General features: G+C 46.0%; 1 protein-coding gene across 1 annotated transcript in view; it reads right to left on the reverse strand.

The window, feature by feature from the left end:
* LOC124234256 (intersectin-1) overlaps nucleotides 1-12,041 on the reverse strand; it is a 204,100-nt gene that overhangs the window by 43,027 nt on the left and 149,032 nt on the right. Inside the window, exons 26-28 of the mRNA XM_046651506.1 lie at nucleotides 11,048-11,169; nucleotides 8,033-8,150; nucleotides 6,133-6,324 (exon numbers count right to left, since the gene is read on the reverse strand). Coding sequence (XP_046507462.1) covers nucleotides 6,133-6,324; nucleotides 8,033-8,150; nucleotides 11,048-11,169 — 432 coding nt within the window. The remainder of the gene's footprint in view (nucleotides 1-6,132; nucleotides 6,325-8,032; nucleotides 8,151-11,047; nucleotides 11,170-12,041) is intronic.

Consider the following 12,041-nt stretch of genomic DNA (forward strand, 5'->3'; position numbering starts at 1 on the left):
TCCTCACTAACAGCTCCAGACTCCCACCGCAACCCCAGCAGTAAGAGGACCACACGGAGGAAGAGGAACCCGTTCTCCATCTTTCCACAGACGCAGTCACTGATTACATGGAGGTGGGCAGCTCTGAGGCCCTGGCATAGATGGGGCTGTCCTTAAACAGTAGGATGTGGAAGAGGACCAGCCCGGGAGTCTGGGAGCTGCCTTCGAGAATGTCACTGTAGCTCCCAGACCCTCAGCATTCTCAGCTACAAAGTGCAGGGCTGGTGCTCAGTTCTCCAAGTTCTCAACTTCATCCACTAATCCTCACAGAGCATCTCTGCACATCCCCCCCCCCCCCCCCGCCCCGCCCCGCCCCGACCATTGACCTTTCCCCACTTTCCTGATGGGGCCTGGAGTGCAATCAGGTGGATCAGTGTGCACGACTACGTGACAGGGACCAAGAGGGGAAGGGACAGCATGGGACATGTAAGGGGAGTCAAGTTGTTCAATACTCTGAGTGACACAGCTTCCTTGATGAAAAATGGCAGATCAAAAGTGACTTTCCCTCTCCTGGGCCAGTGAGGAGAAACCGCATCAAGAGGAGGACCTGTCCAACTTTAAGAAGCATGATGGGCTGAGTCAAGGGAAGGGACACCTCCTCTTTTGAGGCTTGCAGCATCACCCTGACACTACGGGCCAAGCAGATGTGGAAAAAGCAGCTGTCAGCCTCCGCCAGAATCTTCTATGAGTGATTTTTATCTGCTTGCTGGCTGCACCGTGACCTCACTATTCAACCCATTGTCACCAAGCTACAAAACAGGCGTTTAAGTCACCTGTCAATCACTGTCTCTCTGCCTGTCCTGTCTGTCTCTCTCTCACACAGACACACCCAACCTGCTGACAACATAAAACAGTAACATGGTAGCTTCTATGAGGCAGTATGCATAACAGGAAGTTGCACTGATGCACGAGAATTTTATAGCTGATTCTCATTTTTCACAAACAAAACCTTAAATTTTTGTGACTCAAGTTATACCACTTAAAAATGCCCAGAGACTTTTCAATTTAAAGAATAGAACCTTTCTGAGAGGCAATGGAAAGCTCGGATATGGAATAACTACACACAGGAAACATTCTGGGAGTCTGGTTTCTACGGGTGGCGTTTTCTTAAAGCAAAGGCCCAAGAGAACTCTGGCTGAAGTGAAATATTCATATAAGGCCATCGTGATCTTTGATTTTATTATGCTTCCCTATCCTACCAGATCCAAAATATCAGACATTTTGAAGAAGGGGCTATTTTTCCATGCATTTTTGGGATCTCTGGCATTCAGTGTAGTTTCCATAAACATTCTCTTGAGTATTTTTGGAACCAAAAAGAATGAATAGGATTAACTTATAACTTTGCTGGAAGAAAAAATGAATATTCACTTTCTCTCAGAGAGGATTTTTGATTTGCCAGGAAGCAGGACCGACGGTAATTTGTTAGGGCCGTTCCCAACAGAGACCTGGGTGGGTGCTTTCCCCATGCTGGAAGGGACATGTGGCCCAGATGAAGGAGGCAGCGCCCTGGCATCCTTGGTCCTTGGCCTCCTTCACGGACCAAATGAGTGAGAGCCTCCAGGAGCAGCCCCTTCCAAGGAGACTGTTGCTTTGGGAAGCTGACATCTAACGGGAAAAGGACCTGCAGAGACATCTTGGTTTCCTCTCTGAGGGTGAGGCAGTGTGAACCAAGAACTGGAACTCGGTACTTTCTCCGTTTTCATCATTCAACCCACCCATTCAACAGGCATTTTTGAGCACCAAACCTATGACGTGCCAGGCCATGACACAGTGTATTATGTTGACCCACATGAAATTGCAGTAGGAAATAAGAATATTGGCAATTTCATATGGTTAAACCTACTATTTTGAGGGTTTTCCTAAACTAGTGTTACTAGCTTTTTCTTCATATCAAAGAAGGTGGAGAGAACCCAGGCACCATTTGCCATGGGAGTCTGGGCCTGCCTGGCTCCCTTCCAGAAACAGGGTGGATACCAGTCTCCATCCTACAGGTAATGGTGCAATACTTGGTAATTTTATAGAGGAATGAACCCTTGCTTTAGATCAGCTTCTCCCAGACACCCTCCTAGGCAGGGGCCGTCTGGGGCTTGGGCCACGTGGCCCCGCTCCTTTCCTTCAGCCCTCTAGGGCCTGCTCTGCCTAGAATTTGAATTAGAGAAGCAATTCAAAACTGCAAAAGGAAGGCGATCTCATTTGTATTTTTCTCGTCCATATGCCACTGGAACAGAAGTGTACCCAAAGTTCAGCTGCAAATATATTCTCATAGACAAATCAATATCAATTATGAAATTAAAAGATTTAATGACCAGTTAATTTTATTTAACAAATACCTCACCCTCCCTTACCCCCCCAAATCTGTCATCTTTAAACTCTGGGCCAAAGGAGATACCCAGTGTCCCTTCACTAATTTAATGAAGAGTAAGATGCTTTCTCTCCCTTTTATTCAACTTTTTGTTAACCAGATTCTCTGATAACATGGCCCACTTAGTTTAATATAGTAGCAAATTGCAAAGAGTATGAGGAATAACCAAAAAGAGTAAGATCAAGTGTAAATATGAAACCAAGGTTCTAGCACACTTTTTATGCTGCAGATATATGTTATGCACTTATTAAATGATTAAGTTTACTCAACATAGTTACCAGAACAACCTCAGCGGCCACCAACAGGGCAGCCTTTTCGGCCACAAGCAACCAGGTGAACACTAACCACAGTGGCCGGTGGGGTGAGACCAGGGTTTCTCAACCTTGGTACTGGTGACATCTGGGGCCAGATCTTTCTTTGTTGTGGGGGACTGTCCTATGCATTGTAGGATGTTGAGCGGCATCCCTGACCTCTACCTGCTAGATGCCAGGCGCCTTCCCCCTGGTTGAGAAGCACTGGGTCAGATGGACACTCCACAGTCAAACACAACCTGAACGATCTGTGAGGGGAAAGAGCAATTTCCTGGGGACACAGCCTGCGTCAGCTTCACAAACGCAGAAGCAAGCCTCGAGGAATGGTCTAGAGAGCGGGTAGTATAGAAAGAGAGCTTATATAGAGTTTATAGAGGATTACCCACCTTGACAACTGTATCCCTTCTAGCCAGACTCCAGGCTGGAGAAACACTGGCTTATACAGGTGAAGGGGTCCTGCCAAGAGATGGGACTTGCTGCCTTGGTTGTTGCTCCACAGTGGGTGGGTTGGGGTACAGGGACACAGATCTCTCCACCCACCTCCAGGCCTTTGCATGCCACCTCTGCCTAGGATAGCCACTTCTCTTCCCAGCTTCATCTGGCTCCTACTTATCCTTCAGGTCTCAGCTGAAATATCACTTTCTCCTGGAAGGGTCCTTGGACCCTCTCCCTGGGGTCGCCCTCCCCGACCCCATCTGCTCTGATGTCCTGCTCAGTAAGGCCTGGCAGCCATACTTCCCCGAGCACAGAACTTATTACCTGATCACACACACACCACTTTTATTTATACAGACGGCAGTAGTTTGGATTTCTGCTTATTCCTCCCATTAGATCTTGAACTCCATGAGGACAGGGACCCTATCTCTACTCAGTGAGCAGCACACTCTCCCCAGAACCCAGAGGGCTGTCCACCCCTGGTGGATCTCTCCTCTAAAATATCTGCTGAGTTGACAAAGGAAATCACTTTTCCATTGAATGGCAGGGGAGGACCCATAAGCAAAGTTCATGAACAGAGTCAAACATGTGGTCATCGTGGCAAACAGTTTCATCAACGTGTACACTGGTTTATTTCTGCAAAGGCAACGAGCCTGGAGTGTGCAAGGCAGAAACGGATGGTGAACAACAGTATGGAAGATGTGAAAGTTTCCACCTTTACCCACATATTTTTTGGATGTTCAACAGACCCTTATTATGATACATCTTTCAGACAAATGTTTTGTACCCCAAGTCAAGTCACACACCTGTTAATGTATCAATAACATACTCCAAAGGCCCAGTGAGATAGTTAACCACTGAGCTGGGTGGCAGTTCTAGTCTTCAAAACCAGTATTATAAGGGGCAACTGTTTTCATGTTGATCAGGGAGGGGTGGGGAACAAGGTAAGAGGGAGGGCCATTCAAAGAAGACTCAGTGAGGATCTCATGATGTCTGTATTTCAAAGAACACACGTCACCATGGACACGGGGGCAGCAGCCCACCTGCAGACATCTCGTCTGTTCACCTCCCCATCGCCACTGCCAGGTTCCAACATCAAGAACACAGAGACATTTCCGTCTAACTTTTATATGAAGAATTTAATTATCTATACACGGAACTAATTCAAAAGGTTGTATTACAGTTGTTAAAGCGCAGGTTTATATATTTATATATTTTACATTCATATCCATGAAAATACTGAAGCGCAAGTGAACGAGGAGGAGCGGTCCTCGTTCTCTGCGCCATGTGAGTGGAGAAGGCCCTCGACACAACCGCCAGCACAGTCTCCGCGGGGAGAGACGTCCACACAGAAGGTAACTACGGGTTAAAAGTCATTAGTAGGACTGGTGGGTTGTGCTCGAGGCTTCCCTCACCCTTTCTTCTGTGCTGTCGGCAACGGGCATTTTTATTGAGAGCTTCCAACTAGTGTTTAAAAGACAAACATGGCTTCAGCTACAACACATCTAACACGTAAACGGACCACGAGCTCCATTTCATATTAATCTGTAGAAATTCCACAGTCTAGTTAAAAAATGTAAACATCGGAAATTAATTGCAGGGAGACTTCTATACATTCTTTCTTGTCAAGAAAATTAACTTGTTCAAAATACGTCATTCCATGAAAAGTCACTGGAATAGGTCTTCACGTCACAGAGACTAAGAGATGTCAGAGATTGTTGATTAGAACAATCTCAGTGGTGTCGTCTAGGGATTTGTGGCATGAGAACACGCGAAATTAAAAACCCAGAACAGAAAACACCAACTCAACTAGATAAATCTGAGACCAAGCGAAAACACAGGGGCTTTCTCATGTGGCTACAAGGTCACTGTGCAAAATAAAATTAATGCAATATGATTAGAGCATCATACAAGGGTAGAGCTTTTGCCATGGAGAGAACGAATTTCTTATGTACAGGATGTGTTATTACATGCTCAACAAGGTACATCTGATACACACACAAGCACAAAACACCTTCTCTTTAATCGGGCTCATTCTACACATCTTTAAAACAGATATACCGAACGCCTCTGTACTTCTATAGTAGGGAGAAACCCAAACTACACAATTCAGTTGGTAACACTGGACAAAATGAAAAAATACATCAAGTCTCAGATTTATGGACATTTGGAACATTTTTTAATAGCACATGCAGCATTCCTTGATAGTGGGTCTTTTTGCAAAACCAAAAATAGCAAAGAAGTAATTTTTTTTTATTAAAAGGCTAAAATATATATTTAAAAATAATTTTAAAACTATTGAAAGCACCTGTGCAAAGGTGGGGGGAAGTCAATTTGAGTCACTAGGAAAGCCACAAAAGGACCCACTACCCTGTGTATTTTTGTAATTTTTGCTTCTATCTCTGTAAGTCATAACTCGACATTGCCATCACATGCAACTAAGGTCAATGAGGTAAACTGCTCTGCAGTGAGTTCTTCTACTCAGAAGGCAGTAGGTGATCATGCTGGAAGTCACATGATCAAGGCTGCATCTCCCATCATCCCTCTGGGCAGTGATATGGGATAGTGGGTCTCTTTGAGGACTTTCAAGCCTGAGGGGGGGATGGACAACATATGATTCCTAGAAAAAGGAGGAAAACAACACATAAGCAAAACAAAACAATGAGCAAAATTCAAGCTAGGAAAATGAGTCAGGCATGTAAACAGCATGGTGCCAAAATGATTAAAAAAAAAGAAAAGGAGAAAGGGGGAGGGGAGGGAGGGGTCATGCTACACAAGGAATGAAAAAAAAAAAACAAAAACAAAAAAACAACCCCACGAGATAAAGTCTTCCATTACAGAAGGTCTTCAAAGAGACTGTTGCAAACGCAGCAATGGTCTATAGCTTTAAGTTCTGCAAACGAAGCTCGGCAGAATCAGAGCAATGCTGCATGTTGACCGGGAGATACCAGAGAGGAGAGGCAACGGAGCCACCAGGGCACTTACATTGCTGGCTTGGGTCCATGTCTGTGGTCAGCTTCACATAATTGGATGGGAAGAGCCCCACTTGTCCGTTGACTTCTCCTTTCCACCAGTCGGGGTCCTCCTTGTTGAGGACGTTGATGATCTGGCCCTTGTTGAAGGCCAGCTCGTCATCGTTCTGGGCGGTGTAATCGTACATCCCGATCACCTGGCACACTGCGGGAGACAGGGTCGGGTGAGCAGCCGCACGTGGGCACAGCCCGGGCAACGGGGGGGGCATTAGCTATTCTCATGTATTATGTTTGTCCTTTCCAAAGAGGATCAAATGAAGCAGAGGTGCTCTGATGGGTTTTGTGTAGTGTGGGCAACAGAGAAAGATGAAAGATTAAAAACCAAGACGACAGGAAAAATTCCACACTAAGTCTTTGGTTTTCATAATGTCTTCCTCTTTTTCATGTTTACTTGTCAGCAGAAAATTTACAATGCTAATTGAATGCTTCCATGGAATCACTTCCATCTGAGTGCAGGGGAACTCCTATAAAATGCTGACTCTGGAAGACTGGCCCAACTGCACAGGACAGCTGTGTATCATGGGGATGTTACTACAGTTCTTGTTTTTTTTTTTTAAGGGGGAAGGGTAATTACCACCTAACCTCTGAAAACTCCAAATCTTAGTGAAAATTAAAATCAGTTTTTTTATTCTGCTGTATCTTTGCATCTCAAGGTTTTATCTCAAAGAAAGAAATTTCCAGATTCAATTTTTTCCAATTTCCAAAATTCAGAATTTTCCAGTTCAATTTTTCTTTTTTCATTTTTCCCTCAAATCTATAGGAGGTTAAACTGTTTTCATTTCATGGCATTTCTATACTTCATACAAGTCCGCATAGTTAGGATGTACCCCTAATTAATCTTTCCTAACCACCCTATATAAAGGTTTAGGTTTTTCAAATTCTCCAGGTAATTCAATCACTTCAGCAAATTATTTCTGTAGGTTTCAACCAACCTGATGAAGGGGACACTTCCAGGCCTCCTCATAAGAGAGGAGACCTAGCTGGCACCACACCCCTCTGCCCACATGAGGCCACGGCTCAAGCAAAGAGGCCCAGCTGAGGTCGGGAATCAAGTCACAAAGTTTGCCAATCCTTTCATTTCTCGCAAAGGCTGCCAAGTTTTAATCTTATTTCACTGGGGACGTATAGCACAGACATTTAACAACAAGGTACTGGAATGAAAATTCTGCATTTTCCACAAATGCCACCCAAGAATTGGTGGCTTAAAGACCTAAAGAAAACACTCTGCTCCCTTAACCCTACCCATCTCAAAGACTCCTGAAGCATCTAATTTGGTCTCTTTAATCAGAAAATAGCCAACCAGCTCAGCTGCAGGGCCCTCTGTGCTTTTTCTGTCCTTTAGGAGGGTGCGTGCAACATCCTGCCCGTTAAGCGAAGCCCCTCTGTTCGCAGGAAATGTCACAGGGGAGTTATTTTAGTCTTCAGTGAGCAGCACATTATAACCAACAGACCCCCGTGGCCTCCAGCTCAATCTCCTGACCTAGTTAGACCCCAGCCATTTATTTTTAGGAGTCCCTTTTTGTCCCCTCACCCCCTGGCCCAAATCCCCATTTAAACAGCTGGAAAGAAATCAAGAGAAAAATCTAGCTTTAAGGCCACGGCATTCATGACTCCTTTACGAAGAGAGTCCCAACAAGGGCTCTGTTGTGCCCAGCGCGGCAAGGCTGCCGAGATATTTGGTCCTTTTGAAAGACATATTCCATATCACATTAGCTGGGCATCAGCCCCACCAAGTACAAGCAGTGCTTACAGCAGATGCGAAAGGCAATCTCAGATACTTCAAGAGAACACTGAGTGGAAAGATCCACACGGCACGCAGACCATTTTCCACGCAGAGACTGCAAACTGCTTACCTGCGGGGAACGCCGTCGGCTTATGTGGCTCTGTTGGAGTGATTTTGCTTGTCCCAGGGCTTAACAGTTTTACATAATTAGCAGGGAACCAGCCTATCTGGCGCTTTTTCCCACGTGCCTAATAAGAAAAAATTACGTCAGAATGTTTAAAACGTTTGTGTTCTTTCATGATACAGTCTGCTTTGTAACAGAGCGCTTACACAAAGTTTACACCTAACTGAAAAACAAGTGGCATTCACAGTGAAATCAGTGGATTCCTACATTACAAAATGACAAGACTGTAGCTAAAATTCAAATTGTGGTAGTCGTTGGTGAGCGAGGCCTGAAACGTCTTTGCATGGGCTGGAGGTATGGGTCACAATTCAGAGTAGAATGCAGTGCATATAGGATAGAAAACTCTGCACGTGTGACGTTAGCTCTCAGCTGTTAATATCAAGCAATGCAGAGATTATGGTTAATGCCAACATTATATATGGATTTTAGGAATAATAATAATAACAGCAGTCAACACTAATTGGTGCTTTTTATGAGCCAGGCCGATACTAAGCACCTGATCTGCACAACTCCAGACGAACACTACTGTCACTATTTCCATTTCCCAGAGAAAGAAAGTGAGGCTCAGAAAAGTGACAGTCCCAAGGTTACAGGCGAGTTAATGACAAGCCAAGATTCACACCCCGGTCTGCGCTTTCTCTGTGCATAACAGACAACCGTAGACACAAGGCAATGTACACGCAACAGGTATAGAACACAGGGAGCCTAGACGTGGCACTGTTTTCAAAGGCCACCAGGCCTACGTGATGGCCACAGCCACACTCTTCACTGCCATTCCTTTCTCCTTCACTTGAATCTAGTTCAACACAAGATCCATTTATGGAGCGTTCACATACGGGTGTTGCTGGAAAGGGATAGGACACGGAGGAACTTAGAAAGCTGGTGAGCCAAGCCTTACAGTCAGGACACACGTGTATGAGGTGGCAAAGACTAGGCAGCGATCGTGAGAAGTCACAACGACCCTTGTGCATACCAGCAGGACCAGAGGACTCAAAACAAGCTACACATGTGCACGTGCGTGCACACGTGTTCACACACACGCAATATCTCTAGAAGCAAGGCTCATAAAAACAGTTTCCCCTTGGGGACGGGGTGGGAGGAAGAAATTTGAATCCTCTTTTGTAACTTTTGAATTTTAAACCATGTGAATATATTACCTATTCCAAAAATAAGGAAATAAAATTAAGAGAAAAGGAAACTTTGGCCATTTTTCCTCTGCCTTCCCACCTGCCAATTTATCAAGAGGAATACTTCTGGGTTACTTTTAGAATGCAGATCAAATTTCACTTTCCCTGTGGTCCGACAGACTTCATGCCCTTGGCTCAAGGACTGACACTCTTATTTTTGCAGTGAATCCGCTGATGATGGAAGCCACTCATTTACAAGTCCCCACATGCATGTCTATCTAGTTTACTGCCATACAGCTCACATGACTCCACTATTCTCCGCACCCCTGCAGTTTCACAAGGGTGGAAAACAGAGCTCATGGGCAGTTTCTTCATTTGTGTATCCCACCACGAGAGAAACTCTGGCTCAAGCACCAGCAGCCCTCCGGGTATGGCAATTCACCCACTCCATTGTGGATTGCAAGAACCATTCAAAACTCTTTTTTGAGCAAGGTACTAGGAGTGTGAGGATGAAAAACCCTGGTTGGTGCCTTCAAGGAGTTGATAACCTACATGCAGAAATAAGAAATATGCATGGAAAGCTAAGTAATCACATTAGCATCAATATTAAATACCCAGAGTGGTGCAGGCATCGTGGCCACCATAGTTCAGGGGAAGGAGATGTCACTTCTGGTGGGATGGTCACAGAAAGCTTCCAGAAGAAGTGGGATTTGGCCAGCTCTTGAGGAACGGGGCAGAGGCAGGACCACCACTTGGGGAGACGTGATGAGCAAAGGGAGTGAGGCATGAGAGGCTGCGGTGTTGACTGCTTTCAAGAGAGCAGATCACCAAACGAGGCTGGAGTGGAGAAGTCACCAATGAGTGGTCAGACTGCTAAGATGCATGGCTGAAGAGGGAAGGGGGGCACCCGAGGGAAACCTTCGCCAGCAGGCTGAGGAGGAAGGGAGGGGTCACTCAAGTCTTTAGAACAGGAGAGGGATGTGTGGCTCAGAAGGCCAATCAGGGGACAACAGCACGACTCTACACAGGGAATGCAACCCACTGCTCTGAAGAAGGCTTCTCCTCACCCAGCGAAGGAGCAGACACATTAAAAAGAGTGGATCCTGGGACTCCGAAGGTCAATTCCTGCGCCAGTAAACTGTATCTGGTCAGCCCTGCTGGACAGTGTTTCACGGCTGCCCAGCAGCGAACCCCTCAGGGGAAGTTTTATCTTTGGCTACACTCCAGGCTGTGCCTTCCATTCTGGCCACGACACATTTCTTTAGTCCACCAGCTCACTCTTCACTCTTTCGGCCCTATTTTTTTAATTAGCCGCCCTATATGCACAGAAAGGTACCATTCCCTTTTCCTAGGCTCACCTCAATATACATCTTCCCCTGCCTGACCAAGGTCCACCTCGACACAACGGTGACCTGAGGACGCACACACGCACATGCACACGCGCAGGAGCTGAAAATGTTGTGAGACATTTATGGTACATCACACCTTATAATGCCACTGATGGAAAGGTCCACTTCTCTAAGACCACGACACCGAAGGAGACTCGACACAGGTGTCGTCCGTCATCATGAATTCTCACTATCCCAACGCTCACTCTCTGAACTCCGGAACCAAACAGATTTGGACAAATCTGCGGAAGAATCCTTAGCTCTCCAACTCTGCTGCGGGCTGGCTGAAGCTTACACCACCAAGAGATTCAGATAACGTGATATCTCTCACTCTCCAAACGCAGGTTTTAGGCAGTGTGGGGTTATTTGTACTTTGCAATGAAATTTGAGATTCTGCATATTCAAATTTGGACAGAGAATTTTAAACAAACGGAAAAGACACTAACTTGCAGCTCTCCTTCCCACCATCCACCTGGGTTCTTTTTTCGGATCAAAATCAGCTGACCAGGGGCCAGGGTAAGCTGCTCGGGACCGGTGGCAGTGTAGGAGGCAATAACCTGGGCGATCTCTGAAAGACAAGACCAAACATCGTGGTGCACTGTTACAGTCAGGAGAAGGAAAGTCTAGGGAGACACAGCCACCCCCCAGGCTCACAGACGACCATTGTCAAAGCCCATGTACTGGGCTGGTTCTCTAAAGGCTCAATTATCCCCGGGTCCATGACCTACAATGCAAATGCAGCGTTCGAGGGCTTCAGTGATCTTTTGGTTCTGCCCAGCCTGCTCCAGGACTCCATCATCATCTCTCAGAATGCACCAACTTCCCACCCTGAACCCCCGCCCCCCAATTCCCACACCTTCTGTCCAGGCCCCTCCCACAATTCCCGTGAACACCCTGAGGCCGACAGCTGGGCCTCATTCGCCTCCACCCCACCCACTGCCCCCACACAGTGCTTAGCACACAGTACACTGGAGGACGGTTAGTGAAGAAAGGACCTCAAGGGAAGCTTTTCCACCTGCCAAGTACAGTAAAAGAGAAATTCTGTTTTCTTCAGAAACCGTCGGGAGCATGGCACTAGCTGATTCGACTGTTGTGCATTTAGACTCTCGCCCCCATCCAAAGACCACTTTCCCTGCGGCTCACATTTTGAGGGTGATCCCTAAGTATCAGGGAGGACTCATGTCAGTGCAAGTTACTTCTTTTTATTTCAAGTTAAAGGAGGAACCTGGAGTTGAGATGGGAATTTTATAGAAAAACAACAGTTCAGCACAGGAAAAAATGTAAAGAGTTCTGTACTTTTCCTGAATGTTAAAAATCTCGTGGGAAAAATTCCAGCACTACCACAGACCAGGCTCTGTAAAGTACACTTCTACTGGCACAGGAGGTCGAGTAGGAAAAGAAACGCTGGCGTGTCCGCAGCGACTGCTTTCTGAACTTCCA

The sequence above is a fragment of the Equus quagga genome, unplaced genomic scaffold (genome assembly GCF_021613505.1).
Source record: "Equus quagga isolate Etosha38 unplaced genomic scaffold, UCLA_HA_Equagga_1.0 73442_RagTag, whole genome shotgun sequence".
Classification (NCBI taxonomy): Eukaryota; Metazoa; Chordata; class Mammalia; order Perissodactyla; family Equidae; genus Equus; species Equus quagga.